This window comes from Lepisma saccharinum, chromosome 16 (assembly GCF_977018435.1).
Source record: "Lepisma saccharinum chromosome 16, izLepSacc3.1, whole genome shotgun sequence".
Lineage (NCBI taxonomy): Eukaryota > Metazoa > Arthropoda > Insecta > Zygentoma > Lepismatidae > Lepisma > Lepisma saccharinum.
In genome coordinates this window covers 57,146,564-57,173,978 of record NC_139244.1, presented here as the reverse complement: position 1 = coordinate 57,173,978, position 27,415 = coordinate 57,146,564, and the positions used below count along the sequence as shown (strand labels likewise).

The 27,415-nt window shown below is 36.3% G+C and overlaps 1 protein-coding gene across 1 annotated transcript in view; it reads left to right on the top strand.

Annotated features, from left to right (window-relative positions):
- The window catches only part of LOC146000493 (uncharacterized), a 288,360-nt gene that overhangs the window by 195,397 nt on the left and 65,548 nt on the right, over positions 1-27,415 (top strand). Inside the window, exons 13-23 of the mRNA XM_083138216.1 lie at positions 1,733-1,832; positions 1,968-2,153; positions 3,257-3,405; positions 6,562-6,666; positions 8,422-8,557; positions 9,307-9,444; positions 12,658-12,843; positions 15,988-16,159; positions 21,475-21,570; positions 24,299-24,480; positions 26,594-26,794. Of these exons, the coding sequence (XP_082994342.1) occupies positions 1,733-1,832; positions 1,968-2,153; positions 3,257-3,405; positions 6,562-6,666; positions 8,422-8,557; positions 9,307-9,444; positions 12,658-12,843; positions 15,988-16,159; positions 21,475-21,570; positions 24,299-24,480; positions 26,594-26,794 (1,651 nt within the window). The remainder of the gene's footprint in view (positions 1-1,732; positions 1,833-1,967; positions 2,154-3,256; positions 3,406-6,561; positions 6,667-8,421; positions 8,558-9,306; positions 9,445-12,657; positions 12,844-15,987; positions 16,160-21,474; positions 21,571-24,298; positions 24,481-26,593; positions 26,795-27,415) is intronic.

Genomic DNA, 27,415 nt, shown 5'->3' with positions numbered 1-27,415 from the left:
CTGTCATAGAAAACACCATCAAAGAAACCCATGCTATCATCCAGCAGAAACCAGCACTAAACCTGGACAATGGACAAGCACACCCAACTTGGTACCCTGTCCTCAGAAAGATCCCCGACCTGAAAAAGAAAAGATGCTATACACATACTCGACCCCCCTCCAGCCACGCGGGGAACAGGAACGGCACATTACCGAGCAACACGGCCCAACCCCCCAACCCCCAACTGGCAACGCCACCGGACAACAGGAAGCAGACGACGCAAACCAAGATGCGCGCGCCAGTGCTGCCGAACGGGAAAAATCGCAACCACCGCCGCCCGGGAACAAACAATGTACTGACGCGGTACCATCTCCGCTTCAAACGCCGTACCCTTTTGTGAATGAAGACAGTGGATCTTCGAAATTAATAGGATTGAACCATTAAATTGTGCAACGCGGAATTACGAAAGTCCTTTAAATTTCACGTAAGTAATTTTAAACCGCGTTTACCGCAACCACCAAGAGGTGATATTGTCACAGCATCACACTCCAGCTGCCTTTACCCTCCCCCCCCCCCCCCCAAGGTTGCTCCCAGGTACCCATTGATTTGAGACTGGGTGAGCCCTGAAGCTGCTTTATGTGGGGACAAGGCCTGAAAAATTCCATCCGTAGATCACCCACCCCTGGAATCGAACCCGGGTCCCTCATGGCAGTCAGACTCCCAACTGACTAGACCACCACGGCTCATCTATGATAACATTATTTATCTCATATTTCAATATAAACAAAATTTTTAACAATTTAAAATAAGAAAAAAGCAATGTTGAAGGAACATCATTTCAGTGCAATTGATTGGACCTTTGTCACTTTGCAATCAAGAGGCCCCAAGCTTGGTTCCTAGTGGGGAAATATTTTACAGTACTTTGGATCTTTAAACTCTAGATCCAGTTCTGCTTAGCCTGTCTGAGCCTACTTTTATTTAGTATTCTATCTTTTATGCCCGTATCTTCTTGTAGAGGTGGCCCTTTCTGAAGACACCCAAATGTCAACTTCCCTTCCACGTAGTACACCCTGTACTGCATTTTACAGACTAACGAGGCTCTGGCGTCTGGACTCATGGTCAGTATAATCCTCTATGGGACTTACGTTGTGTGCTGTCCACATACATTTGTGATTGTCCCTTCACCTACTTCATCTTATCACAATTCATCCTCACCTTCGCAATTAGCCAAAAATACAGGGTACTTCACTCACTCTTAGCCCTTGATTTTCGCTTATAAAAATCAAACTATTGGTCATAATGTAATGAAATTTGCTACAGACATACCTTGGTGTATGAGAAGCAGGGTAACATCAATGATGCCACAGTCTCTCTAGTCCTTGCATGGGCATGTACGTGCATCTGGATGATTCTGCGTTTAAATGAAAATCGTATGGATGTGTGCTTTCAGTCTGAGTTCTTGGCCCTGCTGTTGAGATGCACCTGATAGTGGCTCGTGTTTGTTCGGGTTTGGTTGAAAGTTCATGCTTACAATCAGTGGTTCATGATTACAGTACAGTTCCACTGAGTATCGACACATACTGTACTGCTTTGTTACTGTACTGTAATCATGAATCACTGATGTAAGCACGAACTTTCAACCGAACCTGAACAAACACTAGAAAATCAGGGACCGAGAGTGAGTGAAACACCCTGTAGCAGAAACACAAAGTAGAATAAATCAATTCATTCATTCATTCATTCTTCTTGTAGGAAGGAAGCTCTAGGTTCTATGGGTAACGATGCACCCTTGGCTTGCCTGTCATTGTTCCAGCCATTGATGTACGATTACTTCAAGCAACTCTTTGCTCAGGTATATATTTGTAGCAAGTAAATCTTGTACATAGGCAATCAAATAGAAAATTTTTACCTGTATGAATTCCACGTCTCACATATGTGCATTCTTGTTTATAATTCATTAATGCAATTGCTCTCAAAATTATTCCAGGTGACCAATCCTCCCATAGACCCATTCCGTGAGAAGATTGTGATGTCACTGAATTGTCCAATTGGTCCAGAAGCTAATATTTTGGAGCCTAGCCCGGAACAGTGTCATCGTTTGTTCTTGCCGCATCCAATTCTTTCACTTTATGACCTTGATGTAATTAAAGCAACAACCCATCGAGGGTGGAGGGTAAGTTTTGTTTATCATCATCTTGAGGTAACAATGCCTATTTACTATTTATCAAAATAGTACCTACGTATTATGCACTGATAACCATGTGTGAACTTAGAAACTGTGTCTTTGAAAAGTGACTTCTTTCCATTAGCTTTGAGCCACATAAATATGAAAAATATAGCAAGTTGGTTTATCTTTATTCATGAAAATTCATTTAAGATTTAAAGAAAATAATCGAGGAAAACATTGTATACTTTCAACAAATTGTATAATTGTTGTTTGCATAGTAAATTTCTATCTGCAATTCTTGATGTTTTAAATGTACACAAACATTTTAGTTTCCTTTTTGTCAGTTTTATACACAAATTTTCCTTTTAGTATCACCAGGACAATTATACATTTATGGAATTTTGCAGTTATATTGAATTCATTCGTTATAAAATGTACAATATTCAGTATAGCAGGAAGACACAGGCTATAGTAAAAATGAGTAGTGGCAATTTTTCATTACCAACAGATGAATCTTCCTGTTTACAAATTATTGTCATTTTAATATTCTAACTCCATGTTTTCTTATTTTCTTTCTTGGTTTCTAAGTGTAAAATATTATCTATGCAACTTAAACTTGTATCGAGAGGAAAGACATGTTCTTTGACATTTTCATTGCAACTGCTTTTCTCATTTTGAAAAGTATTTCAATTTATGTGTTAGTTTTCATACTGTGTTTAGGTTTCAGTAGAGTCTGAAATAAATTTCTCCATGTGGACTCATTTTGTCAGTGTCAGTTTGAATTTAATTGCTGGCTCTATGTGATGCTTTCTGGAGTCCAGCTATTCTGAAAGGCATGCAAAATAATAGACATTTTTATCATAGAGTATACATATCCTGAGAGTTATGCAATATGTACAATTTATTGGAAACTTCTGGCTGTTTGTATTTGGAGAAAATTCTTAAAATATCTAATCTATTACTTATAATTATGTACATCATTTATGTATTATTATTTTTTGTAGTCTCTTTGTAGACTCCAAGTAAGTTATATCCACAGCTTTGAAAATTGCTGTAATTTCTTGAATATTTATGCCCAGACTGCAATTTATAGTGTAATTCAATTTCAGACAAAAATCATCGACATGACATTTGACAAAAGTGATGGCCCTCAGGGACTACAGAAGGCTTTGAAACGAATACGTGAAGAAGCATGCTTGGCAGCACAGAACAAGTACCAGCTGATAGTTCTGTCTGACAGAAGAGCTGGGCAAGAAAGGTAAGTTCATAGAAATTAACTCACTTGCTCTCTTCCTAAGCCTGAAAGTTTATGGCTGTAGCAACACAAACTTTCTATCCATCCTTATTCTGGCCATTGTGGCAGAGTTAGAATTAAATAATTACCAAATCGAAGAGATTAACAAAAGAAAACTATTTAAGAGCAGTGGAAACTGACACTGTGAGATTATTAAACCATTTTACATTTTTAGCTAATGAAAAATTCAAATAAAATGTGTGTATTTTTTATTACTTAAAGAATGAAATCTTTTTTACAACAAAGGAGCACGTATTGCATTCTACCTTAAGAGTTTTTAGACTGCATTCCAATTCAATTTTGAATCAAGTCGTAAACTCGCTTAATAACAAAGAAATTGGGTCGTAAACTCTCTTAATAACAAAGAAATTGGCCCAAGTTTCTCAAATACAATTTAATGAAATATCTTAAACTACAAAAAAGGCACCATTGTACTCTAATTTGTCTTGTGTAAGAGATCTTAATAAACAGAAGGGATACAAATTATGGATCAACAATGCAAGTGAGATGAATTACAACGGTGGCTACTTACCAGGAATTCTGGGAATTATGCGTGAATTATTGGATCCAGGAATTGTGCATGAGTTTTTCTCCATATATGTGAAAAAATTGCAACTTCTATTAATCCAAATCTCATTGAATTTATACATATTTATAAATGCTCTGAGGCATGTTTTCGCAGATTACCTTTTATTTATCTTGAAGTTCATTAGGTAAATGTGAGTTTGAAATTCTTATACAATTAACAATTTTTTTGTAGATTAGTATATCTTGTAACATTTGTGACTTGTGTTTGTTGATGTATCAGTTGGGCTGAAAAGTTCGTAGGCTGACTCATAGATGGCGTTACTAGAATTAAACCCATGTAATTTTTACTTAGTACTAACCTTCAAAAGATACGTGTATAAATTTCACAGCTGCCGGATAATTAGTTCGTGAGATATAGCATTGTGAGTGAAGCAGCTCTTGTTATTGTGAAAAAATGGATAAAAAAGAATTTCGTGTGTTAATAAAGCATTGCTTTTTGGCAAAAAAAAATACTGTTGAAGCCAAGGCTTGGCTTGATAAACATTATTCGGACTCTGCACCAGGAAAATCAACCATTGAGAAGTGGTTTGCTAAATTTAAACGAGGCGAAATGAGCATCGAAGACGATGCACGCAGTGGACGTCCCAAAGAGGCTGTTACCGACAAAAACATCAAAAAAGTCCACAAAATAATTTTAAAAGATCATAAAGTGAAGTTGATCGAGATAGCTGAGATTATTACATAGCGTTGTTGGAGCATTTAAAGGATGAAATCACGAAAAAACGGCCCCATTTGAAAAAGAAAAAAGTGCTGTTTCATCAAGACAATGCACCGTGTCACAAAACAATGAAAACGATGGCAAAATTATATGAATTAGACTACGAATTGCTTCCCCATCCACCATATTCTCCAGATCTGGCCCCCAGTGACTTTTTCCTGTTTGCAGACCTTAAAAGAATGCTCGCTGGAAAGAAATTTAGCACTGATGAAGAGGTAATCGCCGAAACTGAGGCCTATTTTGAGGCTAAAGAGAAATCGTACTATGAAAATGGCATCGACAAATTGTATGACCGCTATAATCGTTGTATCGCCCTCAAAGGCAACTATATTGAATAATAAAATCGAATTTTGTGAAAAAAATATTTTTTACTATGTTAGCCTACGAACTTTTCAGCCCAACTGTTATTTCGAGTCTGAGTATGTGAAATGGCAAATGTGAACTTCGTGCCCTAAATTAAATATTTCAAATATATATACAGTTTATTTGAATTGAATTAGAATATTTGGATACACTGCAATCACACAGACCCTTTATATTGTTAATGTATTTGTGTGGAGGTGGGGGGGGTTGGGGGGAAGCGGCAGTAATATGTAAGGTTAAAATAGAGAAAAAATCTTCTTGTACCCTTGAATTTTTGGAAAATTCGCCTTGAAAATTAGGAATTATAATTGAATTTTGTCATGGTCCTAGAGTGGCCACCCTGAGTACCAATATTCGCATAAAGAAAGGGGAAAAGCAAACTGGAACACCCCAAAATTATTATAGTATAATAAATGGAAAGGAAGGAAGTGCCGTGTACATAAGACACTTCACCCCACCAGTGGCTGCTGGCCAAGTGCAACAAGTGCAGATGTTTTCACCTAATTTTCAAATTAATATTGACATTTTTCATATGCTTGTTAAATTAAACTATTTCCCAGCAGAATGCACACGATAATATTCAAATAATTCGGCGCTACGCACGTGAAGAGTTCGTCGTAGCATAAACAAACCAAGAGCAGACGCTGCCAGGTTGCGGAAGACTTTAGCCGGTTGTCATGGCAATGCTGACGTCACCTAGCGTTGGAATTGAACGGGTGTCGCCATCTAGGTGCAGCAGTTCTCTCATCGACAGAAAACATTGCATCCAGTGGTTGTGGAAAAATCGTTGCGTTCTTGCGAGATCTTGTTCCGCGTGTGTGTTTCGGATTTCCTATCGTGTGTTGTGTTCATGTGTTGAGCTGTGGTTTGTACAATGAACCCAGTAAATGACTCAGTGTGTAATTTGTTGCAGACACCATTTTCCAGATGGACGGATGAAGACAAAAAAGACGTTTTAAATTGTGGGGGGCTCACTGACACTATTTGTCCTTGTAAACCTAAGGGAAACCAAATAGGAGTGACATAGAGTCTGCATCGGAGAAGACTGAGGCTTGGAACAGCTAGGTACCTCCATGCCTGCAAGTTCTGTAACATCATTCCTTTCTATATTACCATGATCTCTCTTTCTACTCCTGGGAAATGAAAGATTTTGTTGTTTTGTTTCTCAAGGAATTGACTGTTCTTACACGCAAGCAGCTGCAGCATAAAGTGAACTCAAAAACAAACTCACACTCACTTACCCACCAAAACAGCTGAATAGTTTCATTCATAACTATTGTTAATTTTACATGTGTACTCTATTTATAATGGTACAATTTCCCTATCTGTGCATTCCTGCAAATGTAGTTAAATTTAAATATTAAATAATAATTGTAGTTGGAATTAAAAATAAATACATGGTTTAATAGACTCATGTCTGTGATTATTTGTCTTTTTTTTCTTTGGACCAGAGTTCCTGTCAGCACACTTCTTGCTTTGGGAGCTACTCACCACCACCTGATTGAAGAACGTCAGAGAATGAAAGTTGGTCTGATATTAGAAACAGCAGAAGCAAGGTAGGCAAATAGATTGGTGCTTTGGTGTTGAGTTTCTAAAACTTTATTTGGTAAATTATGAATCGGCCGGTTGCTAATCGTAAAAATCTTTGCATTCATCCATGTTATGTTATCAAAGTAGTAATTTTGTTAGGAGTGTATTAACACATCAAAATGTTACATGATTATATTACCAATATTTCAGTTCCACAATTTCCAAGTTCATATTAAAAAGACTCCACTGTATTTTTAATTGTTATATTGGGGTTAAATTGATGTACATTTAAACTTCAGTGAAACAACCTGACACTTCCCATATAGCACACAAATATCCAGAAGATGTCTAATGGATGTCTTCTGGATATTCGTACCAAAATTCTGGCCATCCATAGGATATCCAGGAATGTCCAGTAGACATGGGACTCCCCTGGATATCCTTATGTCCATCTAGGGGACATCCATAGGATATCCAGCCGGCCCCCATGGTGGAGTGGTTAGCACATCGTGCTACAACACCAGGGGTCCCGGATTGGAGTCCTGGCCTGGGCATGGATGTTTGTGAGTGTCCATTCATCAATATCATATACCATCACTCATCCGTATATGTTTAGAACACGTACTCCACTCTCTACCTCTCTCTCTCTCAGACTCACACACTGACTCACACAAATTCACACACACGTATCTACACATCCGAAAAATGCTTTGTATTCACACGCATATCAATGATAAGCAGAGTATGCAGAGCTCATTCTTCACTACCATGGCTAGGCAAGTTAACATCCTCAATGCAAACTTGCGTCTGGTATTGTGTTCGAGGAAGAAGGAAAGCCTCTTGGCAAAGAAAGTTCACCTGGCCTGGTGCGCATGCGTGACTCGCGGAAAAGACAATGGACATACGGATGACACAATTCCATTGGAAGAAATTTTTAAGTTACGATTAAGTACTGCATCACAGAATTTGAGTCCTAACATAATGAACTAGACTAGATACTGTGAATAAATATTTACACGAATATCAAAACATTTATGTCAAATTTCGGCCTCCCCGATGGCGCAGTGGTAGCGTCGTCACCGTGTAAGCAAGGGGTCCCGGGTTCGATTCCCAGTGGAGGCACTTAGTGGTTCGGATGCCACTTTAAACTGCAAGTCCAGTCCCGATTAGCCTTACTGTGCATAAAGTGGACTTAAAACAACAAATCAATCCAATTTATGTCATATTTTTAATAACAACTGGACATAAGACCACATATCCCATAAATATCGAGGACAGGAAATCCCCTGCACATCCAAAATGGGAAATTCTCTGGATATCTGGGATGTAATATCCCATGGACATCCTATGGATGTCCAGAGCTGGATATCCAGGACTGGATATCCATGGGATGTCCACAATATCTAGGACCTATTCTTTACACAAGGACTGATGTAGGGTGACATAGGATTTATTCTTTACACAAAGATTGACGCTGTGGTGACATAGAACCTATTCTTTACACAAAGATGGATGCTATGGTAACATAGGACCTATTCTTTACACAAAAACTGATGCTATCATAACATAGGACCTATTCTTTACACAAAGACTGATGTGATGGTGACATAAGACCTATTCTATACACTTACTGCTGCTTGATTGCAACATTTAGTTGGCGAGAAACAGCGGTATTCATTATTAGGGCACTATCTGTTAATCGAGCTCTTTCCCTTAATGGTTGATGTTCTGACTGTGAGGCAATTACTTGTTTTTACTTTTGTTACTGTTTTTGTTCACAGGGAGGTTCACCATGTCTGTGTGCTGCTGGGCTATGGAGCTGATGCCGTTTGTCCATATCTGGTCTTTGAAATTGCTCAAGCTTTAAGAAGTGAGGGAATATTAGATGCATCTCTTTCAGATGAAGAAATCTACAGGGTCAGTTTATGTTCATTAGTTGTTAAAGTAGCCCCTTCCCAAAGTAATTGTACAGTCTTTGTATGTGCTAATATCTAGAAACATGTAACTTGTTTGTTGCACTTCATTATGTGGGAAAAGTGGATTTAATTTGCCATTTTCCTGAAGGGGACATTAAATGCATCATGCCCTTGTTCAGTCGTTGTTTTTTTTTAAAAAAAATATATAAAAAATTGAAATAAAGTGTAATATGAATACTCAGTAAAAATTCGTATAATATATTGCGATAAAACTGATAATTTTCACATAATGCATTTTTAAAAATATTTGGGTTGTTCCTGACTCTTGACTTACCCTGTAAAATCCACCCTTCTTTTTTAAACTTATACAAAACTTCAATTAATTCATGAAGTATAATGTTTCCTGTACTTTGACTACGACTCTCATTTTGGGTGTCAACAACCTCAGTGGAAAGTGTCTGTACCTTTATTTTTGTTGTGTGTGTGTGTGTGTGTGTGTGTGTGTGTGTGTGTGTGTGTGTGTGTGTGTGTGTGTGTGCATACATGTTAGCAGTTATTGTTAATGAACTGTTTCATCATATATTTTGTACATTGTACTTAAAAGCAAATGTATTGATAAAGCCAAAACATATTTAGGTAAAACATTAAATATTTTGTTGAATTTGAAAGTTTAGTACATAATTTGGCTAGTATGTAATTTTTTGTCCATTTCTGTTTCAAGTATATTTATTAATTCACTATTTATTGCAGAACTATTCTGATGCAATGGAGAGAGGTATCTCAAAGGTTATGGCAAAAATGGGGATTTCTACTCTCCAGTCATACAAAGGAGCACAGATTTTTGAAGCTGTAGGATTGGCAGATGAAGTTGTTGATACTTGTTTCAAGGTAATGAATAAATTAAAATCAATTAAAAATAAAATTTTCACATGCTCATTGATTACATCAAGAAATCAAATAAATAAATAATTAGCTGTAGTATGTGCTTTAATTGCAGATCTTGAAAAAATATTTTTTACAAAATATTTATATTGTTGAAGTATGATTATTTCTAAGTGGAAATTATAGCATCATTTTTCTGAGAGCTTGTTACTGCTTCTTTTTAGAACTTGTTCCTAAAAAATCATGAGCAGTAGTTATTAATAACACTCAAGTACCTTTTACCATATTTGAGAACATTTTACATTAACCCTAGCGCTTCTGTGCAATTATCTGCAATGCCATTTCCCAAGAGTATAATGTTCATGAATATTCTTTTAAGTATCTTAATAGTAATAGTGTCATTTCATGTCAAATCAACCAATAAAAATTATTTTTGAACCTTTAAGATTCATATTTTTTAAATTTTTTGTTTATACATTGTACCTATCAAGAGGACAAAAAGTGGCAAATTTTAGTTTTTTTCGGCTCTTAGTTTTTAAGTTGTTAACTTTGTTAAAAGCAAAAATCCCAAAATTTAAAGACATTTTTCTTTAAACAGCTGTAGATCAAAAACTATTTTACCTAGAGAGCTCAAATTGGTGTCATTCTCTTCTGCTTTTAATGAGCTTTAATTTGAAATGCAACATGACTGTGGTATTTAAATTTTGTAATTTTTAAAACACTTTAAAGAAAGTTTTTGTTTTTTATATCTCAAAAACACAATTTTTAATTTTTTTGAAAAAATATGTGTTTTGAAGACATAAATTGACTATTTATGTGCAAAATTTCATAATGGGATGGCAGTGGGTTCGTATGGAATTTTTTTTTGTATTATAATGTGTGCAAAATTTGCTAAATTTGTTGACTTCTATGTTAAAATCATAAGTATAAGCTGAGTGGTTGATGTTGAAGTCTTCATATTAGTCTATTTTATAATTTTTGGACTACAAATAACATGAAAATATCTTAAAATTTATCACTTTTAATATGAAGTAAGCAAATTGAAAAATGTATGAGGAGAAGTCATAACAGGAATTTTATTCTAAACTTCATGTAGATTTATGCACAATGAAAATTTTTGTTTCGGCACTCAAAAACATTCCTTATCAACACACCATAAAGGTGTTGTGACGATCGAAGCGGTATTCACCTGAGCAGTACCTTGTACAACATGGCCGCTATAATGATAACTTGCACTGTAGAAGAGCAACGAAGTATTATTCGTTTTTTGAGGTCAGAGAGAGTGAAACTGAAATCTACAGCAGAATGAAGGTTCAGTACGGAGACAATTGTTTAAGTCGGGGGAAAGCGTACTAAATTAACAGATACGCTGATCGATCTGCTGTTTCACTGCCTCAGTTACCTTGCAAGCTGGCCTCCTACTCCGATGTTCATCACTGACATTTCTTCAGTCTTTAAATCTTTCCACCTACTCATACACTCTCCCCTGACTTAAGAAATTGTCTCCGTACTGAACCTTCATTCTTCTGTAGATTTCAGAAGGTTTCACTCCCTCTGACCTCAAAAAACGAATAACACTTTGTTGCTCTTCTACAGTGCAAGTTACCAGTGTAGCGGCCATCTTGTATGAGCTACTGTGCAGGCGCATACCGCTCGATCATCATGACACCTTTATGGCATGTTGATAATAAGGAACTTTTTTGAGTGCCGAAACACAAATTTTCATTGTGCATAAATCTCCATGAAGTTTAGAATAAAATTCCTGTTATTTAATTACTTCCCCTCATACATTTTTCAGTTTGCTTACTACATATTAAAAGCGGTAAGTTTTAGGTATTTTCATGTTATTTGTAGTCCAAAATTTATAAAATAGACTAATATGAAGACTTAACATCAACCACTTAGCTTATAGTTATGGTTTTAACATGAAAGTCAACAAATTTAACAAATTTCGCACACATTGCAATACAAAGAAATTAGTTTCCATAGGAACCCATTGCCATCCCATTATGAAATTTTGCACATAAATAGTCAATCAATGTCTTCAAAACATATATTTAAAAAAAAAAGTGTTTTTGAGATTTTTAAAAAAACTTTCAGTGTTTTAAAAATTACAAAATTCAAATATGACAGTCATGTTGCATTTCAAATTAAAGCTAATTAAAAGCAGAAGAGAATGACACCAATTTGAGGTCTATAGGTCAAATAGTTTTTGATCTACAGCTGTTTCAAGATTTCAAAATGTTTTCAAATTTTGGGATTTTTTATTTTTTCAAAGTCAATAACTCAAAAACTAGAGCTGAAAAAATCTGAAATTTGGCAGTTTTCGTCAAGTTTACTGGTATTACCACTGCAGCAAAAATTGCCTACGTATTTCTGAGATGTCAAGGTTCAGACTCCAGTTGATTTGACATGGAATGATCCAATATTACATATTTGACTTATATGAATATTTGATTTTAATGTTGTGATTCAGGCATAATGTTTATTTATATTGAAAAATGTATTTTCATTTGAAAAACATTTTTCTTTAGATTTCAAGATGAACTAGTTATGAATGTAGGCACTGAAATAGTGCAGAAATTATGATGATATAAGTTTTTAATACTTTCCTTTTTTAATATTTCCACAACATGATGTTCTAATTATATGTTATCACCAACATAGCAGAGAGGAACATAAAATTTATATATATAAGAAAATATGCCACTGACACTCCCAAGAGGGAAGAGGGGCTGGCTCTCAGAGTCCACAAAAGAAACATAATTTTATGTTAACTGTTGCATAATTTTATTCAAAATTTGATTCTTGGACATGTGAAAAACTACAAATTTTAACGTGAAGTAAACATAAAGTTGAGTCAATTTTCTAGTGCCAACCTCCATGGCAGAGTGGTTAGTGCAGTGCATTACGATGCCAGGGATTCCTGATTCGAATCCTGACAAGGATATGGGTGTTCTTTGTGAATGTCCCTTCATCAATTTCATCATATCATCACTCATGTTTGCGATTAGCCAAAAGTAGCAGAAAAAAGCAACGTAAAATAAACTAAACCAAATCAAAATCATACAAAATCACTTTTCTAGAAATATAATCTGCAGGCTCGAGGACCCCCTTCTCCCTCCCCCCTCCTTAGGAGTTCTAAGGTTATGAATAATTTTCATGTGGAACTTAATGACATTTAGAACTGTGAATACAATGAGATATTGTAATTTTCAGGGTACACCTTCAAGATTAGGTGGAGTCAACTTTGAAGTCATTGCAAGGGAAGCTTATGAACGTCACAGCCTAACTTACCAGAACCGTGAATGTGACACTCTTGTGCTACGGAACCCTGGCTTCTACCATTGGAGGAGTGGTGGGGAGAAACACATCAACGACCCTCTAAGCATTGCCAATCTGCAGGTAAAATTTGGTTTTTAAGTATTTGCATGAATGTAAATAATATACAGCATGTTTCAAAAAGAATATACGTATTTTGCATGTATATATTTATTAAACTTTAAGACATACAAAGATGAAACTTGACACACATACTTACGAACCTCTCAAGTTCAGATTACAGATGTTCGATATGTCCTCCAGCAGTGACACGAACAATATCACATCGATACTCAAATTCCTCCCATACTCGGGCAAGTATGTCCTTCGTCACTGATGTTTCGGCAGGACGGATCCGGTTCTTCAACTCTTCCAGGTTCTGTGGGAATGGTGGTACATAAACATTGTCTTTAATGAAACCCCACAGGAAGAAGTCACAGGGTGTCAAATCCGGTGACCGTGGAGCCCAGCTGATACATTCTAAGTCGCCAGCTCCTTGACGACCAATCCAACGGTTCGGTAGAGTTTCATTCAGATAATCACGCACTTGGCGACTCCAGTGAGGGGGTGCCCCGTCTTGTTGAAAAATGAAGTTGTCTTCGTGCAGCCTCGGAAACAACCAGTTTTGTAACATAGAGAGATACTGCTGACCGTTAACCGTGTTTCCATCAAAGAAGAATGGGCCGTAAACAGATGATCGGGATATCGCGCAAAACTCATTCACTTTGGGTGAATCTCGTACATGTTCAATGAATGCATGTGGGTTCTGTAGGCTCCAAATGTGAACATTATGTTTGTTTACCTGACCACTGACATGAAATGCAGCTTCATCACTAAACACGATGCATTGTGCGAAAGTGTTGTCATTGTCAATAGAATCAAGAATCTCGTTACAAAATGCCACACGTTTGTGTTTGTCATCAGGATGCAGAGCTTGTAACAGCTGTACCTTGTACGTCTTCATAACCAGCGGACGTCTCCCGACTGGCACGACGAGTTGATTTTGAAGGGCTACATTGGAAAGCAGTTTGAATTCATGCAACATTTTCTTCAGGAACACGAGGGCGGCCAGGACTCTTTCCTTTACATACACATCCTGTATCTACAAACTGTCGATACCATCTGCGAATGTTCCACCCATTCGGAGGATCAATTTGGTACCTCAACCTGAAACGTCTTTGCACTGTAATCACGGAATTGCACTTTGCAAACTCGAACACAAAATGATTTCTGCTGCGGAGTAGCCATTTCAAACAACTGACGGTTACCAAGCAAAACAGAACACAACTGACATCTAGCGGCTATTATATAAACTAGACTATGTATTCGTTTCTCTAATAGCTGAGCCGGGGTGCAGCGATCGATAGTTTGGACAAAATAATACTTTGCAATACGTATATTCTTTTTGAAACATGCTGTATATTGTTTATGTGCCAAATTCATTGCTAGTATGAATGTAATGATTCTAAAAAAAAATTGTCAAATTAAAAATATTCACGATTCAAATTATGCCATCTGGTGAAATTTTTGGGGACTACTGTATTTAGGACACGATGCTGTGTTGAAGTCATTCAAAGCATGGGGAATGTGCCAAAGAGAAATGTTTACTGTTCAGCTTTTGTCTCTAAATCGTTTTGTGGGTCAGAACTAGTGAAAAATTTTCACGTGTTTCCATCCTGTGGAATCAACAAAATTAAATTTGTAAATAAATCAGGGAAAACAGAATTGATTGACAGAAGACTGGAATGGGGGATAACACTGAAATAAATGCAGAAAGGAAATAACAAAGAATGCACAAGTCTGCTCACTTTATTTTTCGAAAGTTGTTTATATATTACTATGCAAGTAAAGTTTTAAATTGTACTTTACAAATAAAACTTTTTTCAAAAAGTCATGAAGCATCTTGCCCAATGCATCCAGATAATTTGGAACAGGTGCAAGTCTATTAAGTGCGAAAATGGACATAGTTTCAAAATGAATTAATGTCTTAAATGTAACCAGAGAAAGAAAATTGGTCATGCTAATATTGCTGGTTCATTCAGTATGATGTTGTTTTTCAGTGAAGACAGTCTGGGCATGAAATTGTGAATTCTATTATTATTATTATTAAACAGCCTGCCTCTTTGGAAGAACTACAACAATATGTTTGTTTTCCCCTGCCCCAGCATTTCAAGAACAGGTCAATTGCTTTATTTTCAAATTATTTCTGAGAGTCTCAGTTACAACCTGAGGGGCAGATGATACAGCAAGGAGTACATATATATACCGGGTGATCCATTTCCATTTCCACATGGCTGCGCTAATGTGCATGGTAACAAAGGTGGTGATCACATCACAACAGCGCACACAGTATGTTGCATGGTATGCAAATTTTTTTAGTATTACATGCATGATACTGCCGCCACACAGCTGAAGACTGTAAACCTCCACTCACTCAAAACTTACATCCTTTCTGCTTATATTACAACAAGCTGCTCGGAGATATCTTCCTTAACCTCTTGTAGATAACAGTTTACTTTTCTGACATCTCAAATGGATCACCCGGTATTAGTTTCGTCTGTGCATTTTGTGTGTTATTTTGCCTATCATAATGAAATGCTTCATTCTCAGAACACTTCACCTTCATTATAGTTCCTGGTATTCACATCGTATTTGTAATATTTAAAAATATTGTGCAACTTCCATAACAGACATGACTACATGCTACTACTACCTACTACTAACTGAACGTAAATAACGAATGTATCCTACATCCAGGGGCCATATTGGAATGACACTAGTGCTCAGGTGGTAATTTTAGTTATGCATAGTAAAGTCATTGAATTTGTATGTCAAGAAGTTCAGGAAACAACTATAACTCCATAGTACAGGTGCTAAGGAAGTCAAGTGACTGTATCATATCTATTCTATAAGACTATCTTACACTGACCACCTCCCAAGGGGGGAAAAAGAGACAAATGTGGGAGGAATTTTGACAACTCTGTTCATAAACACTGGGCAAAAATCCACGTGGTTATCAGTAAACCCTCTAATAAATCTTTGTATTTCCATATATCACTCCTGCACACTCACTTCTACTTTGCATGATGTGATTACACACAGGTCATGTAAGAAAGTCTCTCTCTTTGGTACCAGAGAAGATATTTTGCATTATGGAAGACAATGAAAGTATTAACGATAGTAAAAATACATGATGGCAAATATCCATGTTCATTTTTTCTTTTAAAGGAGGCAGCATCAAATAAAAACCAGAACGCATATGAGAGGTTTATAGAATCAACAATGGAAAGTGTGAGGGATTGTGCTCTACGAGGCCAACTAGAAATTGTTCCATCTGACAATTCTGTTGATATTAGTGAAGTCGAGCCAGCAACTGAAATTGTGAAGAGATTTGCAACAGGTTAGTGTCTAGATAGTTGGAAAAATATATTGTAAAATTTATCTTAATCATAAAGCCACTTGCAAGTATATTTTATATTTTTATAAAATGCTTATAAATATAAATGTGTAAAGTGTGTTTGTGTTGGTCGAAGTACCTATGTACAATAACTAATTGTTTCAGCAGGTTTATGTAATGACATAGACAGTGGGAAGAGGTGAGTAACAATGAAATTTAAACAAGAAATCAAAATTGCAAGAAATTTAAGATAGAAAACTTGACCAGCTTTATTTTGTACTTTGAGCATCATTTTCTCAATTTTTCTTTTTTTGAGAAATGAAAAATTAAAGAGAAAGATATTCATTAAATATCATATGCGTATTTCTATTAAGGATGGGAAAGATTAATCATTATAGGCATATCATTGTATTGGTTTATTGGTGAAATTGCCGTCAACTCTGCCATTTGTTACTATAATTCATATGCCCTGGTTTTATAAAGTAAATTTTGAAATACATATCCAAAGGTAAAACACATTAACACCACTTGTTCCACATATTATTTATTTATTGAGAATATTTCAGATACAACACAGTTGGCCATTTTACACTGAAGTTGTCAACAATGAAAATGCAAGGATTAATAATAATAAGCAAAACATATTTAAAAAATAATAAAAATAACAAAATAACACAAAAGTGAGTAGCAAATTAACAAAAAATAAGTAAAAGATGGAACTATTTGATATTATTTACAAACATTTCTTCTAATAGATGATTGAAAAGCAAACTCGGAGGAAAATATATTGATTCTTGATGATAGATCATTGTATTGTGTGGCAAGTCGGTAAAAGATAGATCTTTTTTGAATTTCAAGTCTAGGTTTTTCTGTATAAAATAATCTTGTATTGCGAGTTGAGCGTATAGGTACTCTAAAATGGAATTCCTAAAAAGTGTGTTATAGCATATTTTGCCATTCACAATTTTGTATAAATAACTGAAATCATTCTGCAAACGTCGCTGATAAGCAGTGTGTAAGTTTAGAAAAGACAAGAGATGTGGAGATGAAAAATTGGGTAATGAGGGAACCCTGTATCGAACTATAGCTAGGAAGAAGTGAAAGACTGAATCGATTCTAGAGAGATGAGTGGGACATGCCATGGACCAGACAGGAGAGCAGTATTCTATTATGGGGAAAATGAATGATTTGAAGTACAAGGTGATGGCTGAGATGTCACTAATTTCAGTGAAGCGGTACAGTAAACCAAAGAGAGGCATGGCCCTTTTAGTGGTACCTAAAATTTGCTCCTCAAATGTGAGCTTTTGGTCGAAAACAATGCCTAGGTCCTTGTGAGAGGATACTGCTTGGATGTTAATGCCAGAGACAGAATAAGATGACTTTAACAGGTTCTACTTGAGAGAGATGGTGAGAGTAGTACACTTTTCAGGTAGAGGTCAATAAACCATTTGTGTTCTTCAAGGAACATTTTCGTTTCTACATCAGATCAATAGAATATTGCTATCGGTACGTTTTATATCAGTACTTTATTGGCATTGGCAAATATCTCATTTCAGTCCATTCCTAATATAATAAACCGTTGCAGGCTGTTACTGTTTTTAGTTTGAGCACACGATACACAATAAACCTTAAAATATTGCATGAAGATATTATATTATTCATATCAAATATGGGGGGGGGGAGGCTGGAGAAACAGGCGGAATAACTAAGAACACCACTACATTCATCAACTTTATAAGGTATTTAACTAATCTATTTTTTGATACATCGTCCATTATCTACCCACATGATCTTTTGATCAACCAAAGTCACAACAAGCCTTTTATTTCAGTCTACCATATTTTGGTCCCACATGTACCCTCCCTGGTTATAAAAATAGTTTAAAGCTAAAGAAATATTGAGGTCAACATTGATGGGCCATGTAGAGTCCAGAGAACACCTGTTCGAACCATGTAGTCATCAGATCACTATAAACAAAAAGTAAGAAACACTATCACAAAATGGAATATAGTTTTCTGATAAAAAGAAAAGAAGCACTTTTAATGTCTTCAATATGCCACACTGTAGAGTAATAAGTTCCTTCAAAACCCCAAACATGCACTCCATGGTGCAAATAACCCATTGAGGACGAAGCCCTGCCATGCAGCTTTTCATTGTCAGGGGGTAGAGGTGGGGGTCCATGGTCAGCACATCAAGTCCCATCACCACTGCCTTGTGGCTTTTGACATCAGGGTTCATTACCATTACTTTCAAGACGTTCCCCAATCGCTCTTATGCATTTTGGAATGCTCTCTGGGAATGAAACATGAAACTGCTTGTACAACCAAAGACACTTCTGGGTTGTAACTATCCCATTTAAAGTTAATGAGATCATTACAACCCAGAACTGTCCGTGACTGTACCAAAGGGAAGAGCACTAATGATTAGACTATGCAGAAGCTCATTAAATTCCCTCAGGTGATGATTAATTTTCCTGGGGTTTTCTGTTTTTTCAATTGAAATATGTATTTTCTTAGTGCAAATTATATTATAATCAAAATGCAGGACATTTAAAATCTCAACTGTGTTCAACTACAGACTGTGGGCTTCCTGTCTAGTCACTTTCCATTGACACTGACCTGGATTTTTATTTGGAATGAACAAGGGTTGTTCAAAAATAAACTGAACTTTTACAGAATTGAGAAAATTATTATATTGACCAGCTATTTGACTGGTCTCCTTCAAAGTAATCCCCTCCACTGCGGACACACTGCTCCCAGCATTTCTTCCAGTCCTGGAATGCCTGCTGGAACTCCAGTTTTGGAATGGGCTGTAGGTTAGCGAATTCTCCTTGATCTCTTCTATTGTCTGGAATCTGTGACCTTTGAGGGTTGATTTTAATTTGGGGAAGAGGAAGAAGTCTGGTGGTGTCAAATCAGGGGAGTAGGCTGGTTGTGGGACCACAGATGTCTGGTGCTCTGCCAAAAACTGCTGTACAGTGAGTGAGAAATGAACATGAGCATTATCATGATGAACCATCCAGGACTTGTTCTGGCACATCTGTGGCCTGTTGCACCGCAACCTTTTCTCATAATCATTGCATGGCATGAACATAGAATGCTGCATTCACTGTGGTACCATGCAGCACAAACTCCGAATGGATGATGTCATGCCAGTCTAAGAACACGATCAACATCACTTTAACTTGGGATCTACTCATTCGTCATTCTCGATGGAGGTTCGACCCGATCTGAAATGTCTGTACCATTCGTAAGACTGTTTTCGACTGAAACATTCCTCGCCATTGGCTTCATGTAACATGTAGTACGTACGTCTCTTCAAAGTTTTCTGCAAGTTTTCACACAGAATTTCACACATACTCACTACTCTTCTAGTTCCTTCATGGTTGGGTAACTGAAAATCGCCACAGGCACTCAACACACCTGCACTCAATCTGATCTACTGCATTACTGCATTAGCAACAGCTTTGAAACTGGGCCACGTTAATGAAGATAACCTACATTCAGAGCTCAACCATCTTAGAACCATGCTACAACAGAATGGGTACAACATCAGTGACATCAACAGGGCAATAGACAAGGCAGTAACATCTCAGGGGAAACCAACCGTGGACAACAGTGTGGTCCTTAGAAGGGCAGATTCTTCACCACCCGGACCAGCCGAACATGGGGATGTGGTTCCTTCACCACACAGCCCCCCCCCCCCTCCTGCTAGCAACAACACAGGACAACATCCCACTACAACAGTTTTTTTCATTTTATTGGGCACATCTCTACGAAATTAAGTAGAATTCTTGCAAGACACTGAGTAAAAACCATCCACAGACCACCACTCATGACCAAGGCTCTTCTCCACTCAGCCAAGGATAACCTGCAGCTACGGATTCCAGGAGTATACTGTATTCCTTGCGAGTGTGGGACACCATATATAGGCCAAACAGGATGCACCATTGAACAATGACGCAACGAATGTGCAACATCTGATTATTCCAACCTGAAAAGCCAGGACTTGCAGAACACAGCATCACAGAGGGACACAGGGTTTTATTTGCTGACATCAAAATAATAGCCAAATGTGCCGGTTACTGGGACCAACAAGTAAAAGAAGCCATAGCCATATCTCGGGAAAGTACCAATCTCAACAGGGACGTGGGACTCCAGCTCAGCATGCCTGAAATTCACTCCTCCATAAAAACAAAGCTGCAGCCAATAAGAACAACAGGATCCAGAGCAAGCCAATAAGAAGACAGAATCCATATTCTGCATCATTTGTCTTAACCCTACACTGGTCTCCATTTCTATATTTCCTGATGATGAGAGCAATGAATGTGCTCAAACCTTGGAAACCAACATAGACTTAACGTGTCTGGTAACCCGAGAACACTTGTTCAAATCATGTCACCAGGAAAGCTACAATTCCTATTAACTGGTTCAATTAATGTGCAACAAAGTCAAAATGGCTACATTAAAGAAAAAAGTCAAATTAGCTGTACCAATTTATTGTACCGAAGATTCCACACGTATGGAGAAAATTACTATCGTTTTATGATTTGTTTTTATTCATACCGATTGTGTCGACGAGACAGCCTCGTAGCTAGATATTTTGATGCCCTAGACAAGATATTGCTTTGTCACCTGCCTTCCTCCTCACACACGACCAAACACCTCCTTCAATATTTTCTTCTTATGCCATGGTTTATCATATTTACATTTATGCTATGGTATGTGATATTTAGATCTTACAAATTTTGAAATGAAACAAGAACAATTCATTAAAAATATTGGTAATATTTGAAGATTTGTTGTTTGCTTTTCTGATTTTTAAAAAAGGATATTTCAGTTATGTCTTAGTGCCTGAAGAACATCTTTAAAAGCTTACTATTACTACTTGTTTCGTTATCGAAAATTCCAGCACTGTGTTGCAAGAATATGCATCTACCAAGTCTAAATTTATCCTTCACATATTATTAAACATAATTTTCGTCAGTAATTTAATATTATTATTTAAGTATACTAATTTGCAGACGTATCCCTGATGATTTTGTATCGATTCAGATTTAAAGAATGGATGGGGCCTCACATTCTAATCTCACCCAGGGCCTCGTGATATGTTCCTACGCCACTCATAGGTGGCATGAAATATCAACATTTAAATGGTCAACCAAAGTAACAAACAACATATTTTCTGTACCTGAAGAATGCTTGTTTTATAGAAATATTGTGTAACTAGTAACTAAGAAGTAAACTCTTACTTTTCCCTCAACACTGAAACAGCAACTACACGACCATTAATTTCTGCTTGATTTTTGCTCTTTCTAGGTGCCATGAGCTTTGGCAGCATTTCACTGGAAGCTCATACAACCCTTGCTGTTGCCATGAACAAAGTGGGAGGAAAATCCAACACTGGAGAAGGAGGTTGGTCATTAGATTAGTATTTTGTGTCTAGTTTATAGCAACCATAAGAAAAAATAGAAAAGAAATGCTTCATTCAGTGTTCTTATGAGAAAATATTTATTTGTATTATGGTTATTTTTATTTATTTATTTTGTTGTTTGTGAATATATGATTTAGCAGGGTGTCTACCAGTCAAGAATGTCAAGAAAAAGTCAACAAATTGTGCTTGTGGTCAAGAATCTTTTGATATTTTTCAGTGTAGTGAATGTACATTGTTATATACCTGGACTGGGATTTAATGAAATTGAATATTTGGAAATCTAAAATTGTATTTCTTTGTTGTGGTTAAGATTTGTTCACTTTGTTTCTTAAGAATTACATTCTTCTATGCATCAAGTTTTGTAAAAATATTAAATGTTGCCATTCCCGATCCAGGATGAAGTCTGAAGCAAGCAAGTCTAAATCTCTTGTTGAAGTACATCTTCAGTTTTCATCTTAACTAGCCTTGTGGTGTAGAAGTTTTTCATTGAATAAAAATATATATTTTTCTTAATGTCCAACTATACCTCAGTAGGAGGAGATTAAATAAATTGTAAGAAAAGGGAAAAGAAAAGTCATTTAAAAAATCAAGAATTTGGAATGTGTTATTTTGGTAGACGCTGTTTAGTCAGGAGACATAAGATAATAATATTCATATGTAAGAATGTGAATTATAACCACTATCTTCGAGATGGATTTTTTTTTTAATATCACTCTTAATTATTAAAGGTCTTTTCCACTCTTCCAGCTGCCAGTCCTAGTTCTGGCAAGGGAAGTGGGGAGCAGGGATTATGCCGGACACCAACCAAACAACAGCAGTGGCGCTGAGAAACAGGACATGGCGGAAAAAAGTACTAAGTGAACCTCGTTCTACTGGCTGCTGCATTTCTTATCGTGCTGGATTGGTTGCTTTCCCGCTCCCCACTTCCCTTGCCAGCTTATAGGTCACCCGCTGTAAGACTGATAAGCGCTATAGTAGTATAGCCACAAATTTTGGTAGTGGTTCTAAACTCCCTCCTTTGTGACTAATATTTTTTTAAAAAAAAGTCACATGCAGTGATAGTACTGTAAGAAGACAGTTGGCAATAGTGAGGCACTTTGTATCATGGAGGATACGTGGTTCAGTCTCCCACATTTCAGAAAGATCTTGTTATGTGTTCATTCCTGCATTTGTCTAAACAAAGCACACTGCTACCACTGGACCCCTATCAACATCTAATCATACTGCCATCTGGAGGATTGATCCTCAGAAAAGTGCAGTTTATTGTGTCTCCAAAAATCAACGCTCTTGTTCCTGAGTATGGGCTTTGGGTTTGGTGAAATGGATCATGACATTTTCTTACCATCAGGTTCATAGATGTCATCATGGCTGAAAGGTTGAAAGTCAGTCATCTTGCACGATGTTATAGCACAAAGCTATTTGTCAGAATAAATGCTGTGGACTGTTCTGATTTCTGCTGATAGAAAGATGTAATGTTTAAGTTAGTGGAGAAATGGAGCACTTAAATTTGGAAATTTTCATCTGCCAAGCTATGTTGTGAGCATGGTACATAGCAGGATGGCACTGAACATTAAAAAAATAGCCCCTGTTACAGTCATAAATGCAAAACTTTTAGTCATGCCATTGCTCACTATTCAAAAGGCAGTTAATTTGTATGTATGCAAAAAGCAAAGAATAATAAACATCAAGAAATGTTGTTCTGCTATGTGAAAAATATTATTCAGCAGAAGATGAGAAACCTATCAATTTTGCTTATCAAAATCTTGATAATCCGATATATGAAATTATGAAATATATATAGATCTCTGTCAGCTGTCTTTTCAATTGCTTTTACCAATATGTAGATCATTTTGTTTTTATCACTGTATGAAATAACTCAGGTGTACAGTTTTGTCGTGAATGTGCTTGCTTGCATAATACTATTTCAAGATACTTAAAACAACATACAGGTTAGGAAAAGTCAAAAAGATGGAAGCAATTTGTGATTTATACTCCTGTCACAAGCAATAGTTAATGCAGTGATCAGTGTTAAGTTTTTTTTTTCACAATCACTGCCATTTTGTGGAGGTGATGTGATCAGCACCCCACTCTGTCCACCCTTTACCCTCTCTCAAATTACCCATTTATTAGAGCCTGGGTGAACCCCGGAACTGGTCCATCCAAGAACAGAGCTGGAAAAATTCCCATTGAAAACCACACACTTTGGGAATCAAGTATGGATTTCTTACCTGGGACTCTCCCACATGGCAATCAGATACCCTACCAACTGGGCCAGTACTATACGTAGTTGATATATGTACATTTTTTTTACTGAATCAAATTAGAGTAACTATAGTTATAGAAAGTTATAACTTTCCAGCTATAGTACTTAAGCATTACACATTAGTCAAAAGTTGTCAACTAAAGGTTAAAACTAGTTTTCAACTCTGGTCATTCTACAAATTGCAACCGTTCTTAGGATATATTGTTAGGCATTTTAATGGTCTGGCATTTCAGTAAATAGTATAATTTAGTGCAAAATTTCATCATTTAGTTATTATGTCATAAACGTTTACACTTTTATATCATCATTGGTGAATTTCATAACAGTATCGATCCATCTCTACTATATAGCAAAATTGCATTACCTTTTTGACTTTTCCTTGTTCATAATATTTTTCTACTCCTACATTGTGTATTTCGTTAATCAGTTTTTGTTTATTAACTTAGGTGAGAATGCTGACAGGTACTTAAACCAAGATCCAGAGTTTAACAAGCGTTCTGCCATCAAGCAAGTGGCCAGCGGTCGCTTTGGGGTTACAAGTTCCTATTTGGCTCATGCTGATGACTTACAGATAAAAATGGCCCAAGGAGCTAAGCCAGGGGAAGGTGGAGAACTTCCAGGTTACAAAGTAAGCTTTATGTGTAACACTTTAATTTAGATTCAATAATTATATATTTAATCAGTGGTAGAGGTCAACAGGTTGCTGTTGAAGAAAAATTTGGTGTTTCTAGCCAGGTACATTTGACTTGGATTAACCCTACTGAAGTTGGCGTATTAATAATTGGCCAGTGTTTTGAAACTAATGAGCTATTTGTAATGAAGTTACAGCAAGTTACTTTTAGCTAATAAGTAACAAAAGTAATAGTTACTTTCAGAGTTACTTCTCTGTACAATTGAACAGAAAAATTAAATGCAATTTTAATATTGGTATGTGTAAACATTTGTTGTGATCAAATGTTTTGCATGACATAGTTTTTCCAAATGTAAGGGTTTGCATTGAATTTATGTACTTTGTATTCTCTCATGTGAGGTTTACTTTAATTTAGTGAATGTTAATGATAATTGTAGATAGCCACACCAGTGAAAAAGGACAGTTTGATTGCATTTCATGTGTGTTCACTTAGGATAAAATAGAAGTAACAATGACTTCATTATTTTTTTTTAACAAAATGACTCTTAACAAAAGTTCATTTTAAAAGGAAATTTCTAAAAACTGTAACTGCAAATGTAGTACCTTCAGGATTTTATTTGTGTTATGTGAGAGGTGTTCATCATCATAAAGGCAACCCTCATGAGGTCAGACTTAGCTCTTATCCTTATGAAACCTGTAGGGATGAAAGTGAGTGCATGTGATGGTTAGAACGTGGTTGAGTCGTCAGGATGAGGGGAGGTTAAGCCAGTGTGAACACCTCTTAATGAGCATAGTGTTAAATTTGTAGTAAGAATATGATGTGTCCAACTACAGGTAAACTAACTGTGTTTAGATTAACTTGTTTCTTTTGTATTAAAAATGGAAAGTGTGAACTTTTTAACACTTTCAGAACTAATCTTAAAATATCCAGTTTTTCCCAGGAGACAGTTTTCTTTCTTTTTTTTTTATTTCTTTTTCTTTTTTTGTTTTTCTGTTTTCATAAAAAAAGAACATAAAATACAAGTATGTTGTTGAGTGTGTTAATATTTAACATTTTTTATTTCTAAAATCTACAGTATTTAACATTTTTTATTTCTAAAATCTACAACACTTCCTCTTTCTACGGATATATAATATCTTAAATTTTATATAAATTTTGTCACATTTATGAATTTTTCTGTAACAATTTTTTGAAAGAAAAACGAAAATAATTATAACACTACATAAAGGTTACTGAAAACATATTTTGAATAGGTAATATAAAATTGTCCACCTCGGTGGCCATGCAGTCTAAGGAACTGTGCTTTGGCCTCCGACTGCAGGATGGCATGGATCAAATCCACCTGGGTTCAGTCTCTGGGTTTTTGGCCTGTGTATAGGACTGGTGGTAACCCACCATCGTGAGGAAAATGGGGAGCTATGAGTGAGTAGCGTAACCCAGTCTCGGAAATCTCCTCTAACAGCTGAGGGTTTGACCCCACATAACCCCATTACCAGTTGAAGATCAGCACATCTCTAGGTAGGATTGTGGGAGGGAGACTGGCAGTCTGGAGATAGGCTAAGACCCTTCCAGGCCTGTTGAGCCATGGGGTACTGTTAATATTAGGATCAAAATCACCATCATCTGTAAAATCAGAAGCAGAATCATCGTAGTGGTTATAAAGTATTAAATGTTTTTTTAAAGATTTTAACAAAAGCTCAACTTAATTTGACTCAAGTGCATGTAAAATTCAGCAATGAAGAAAACTTGACATGTAGCAGTTGAAATTTGAAAGCGGTGATTACTCATGGACAAGAGACATGATGTGCTTATAACCCATGTTCATTAACAATGGAATTTAATGGTGATGGATGGGTTATGCCCATTGCTAGTCTTATTGGACAGAAATTGTACAATGGGCTATGCCAGTCTCTCATCCGGAAAGGGTTAACATAGTGAACAAGCAACAGTAATAAACCAAGATGATCATTTTATTAATTTGTGTACAGGAGAAATTAAATGACACAAAAGTTGTTCATGAATTGAATACATTTAAACTGTATATTCTGTTATTGTTAACAGTACAGAATTTATGTAATATTGCTGACTGTGTGGATTTTAAAATTTCAGGTTACAAAAGACATTGCCAAGACAAGACACTCTGTGCCAGGTGTGGGACTAATTTCTCCCCCTCCACATCATGACATTTACTCCATTGAAGACTTGGCAGAGCTGATCTATGATCTCAAGTGTGCAAATCCCAAAGCAAGGATCTCTGTGAAACTAGTGTCAGAAGTTGGAGTGGGAGTTGTGGCTTCTGGGGTTGCAAAGGTAATGGGTCAAATAGATAATTCCTCTCAATATTCATCCATTATAACACATATCAACTTGTGCTTCTTACCCACAATGTGTTAAGAGTGCAAGCAAATTTTTGGCATAATGCAATATTTTCAGGTATAGGTGTTAATTTATTTATTTATTTTTTTGTTATGTGTTAATACTCAAGCCTAATGAGCTTAGTTATAATTTAATGAAAATTCATTTTAATTTAGGTGGCCATCAGTCATCCTCAAAATTTTGCAACTAATCCACTATGTGATTTACAATCTACCAAACCCAATGAGCATCTGTATAGATTTTTATATCTTTTCCCATAACTTATGGTACCTGTCAAGTATCCAATGCTCATTTTGCTACAACCCATTGTTTTTCACCATAATGGTTATTGAATTGCCTCAGTTGACTATGTGAAAGCCATGTTGTGAAATATTGAATACATTACTTTGACAGGAAACCAATGTGACATTTATTATTTATGCTTATTTTACATGGTTTAATAATAAATCTCGAAAGAAGAATTGCTCTGTAAATATTGGATGAATTGCTTCTCTTTTCATTAACACTGGAACCCTAACAGGGGTTATCAGTAACCCCAATGAGAAAATAAACTCC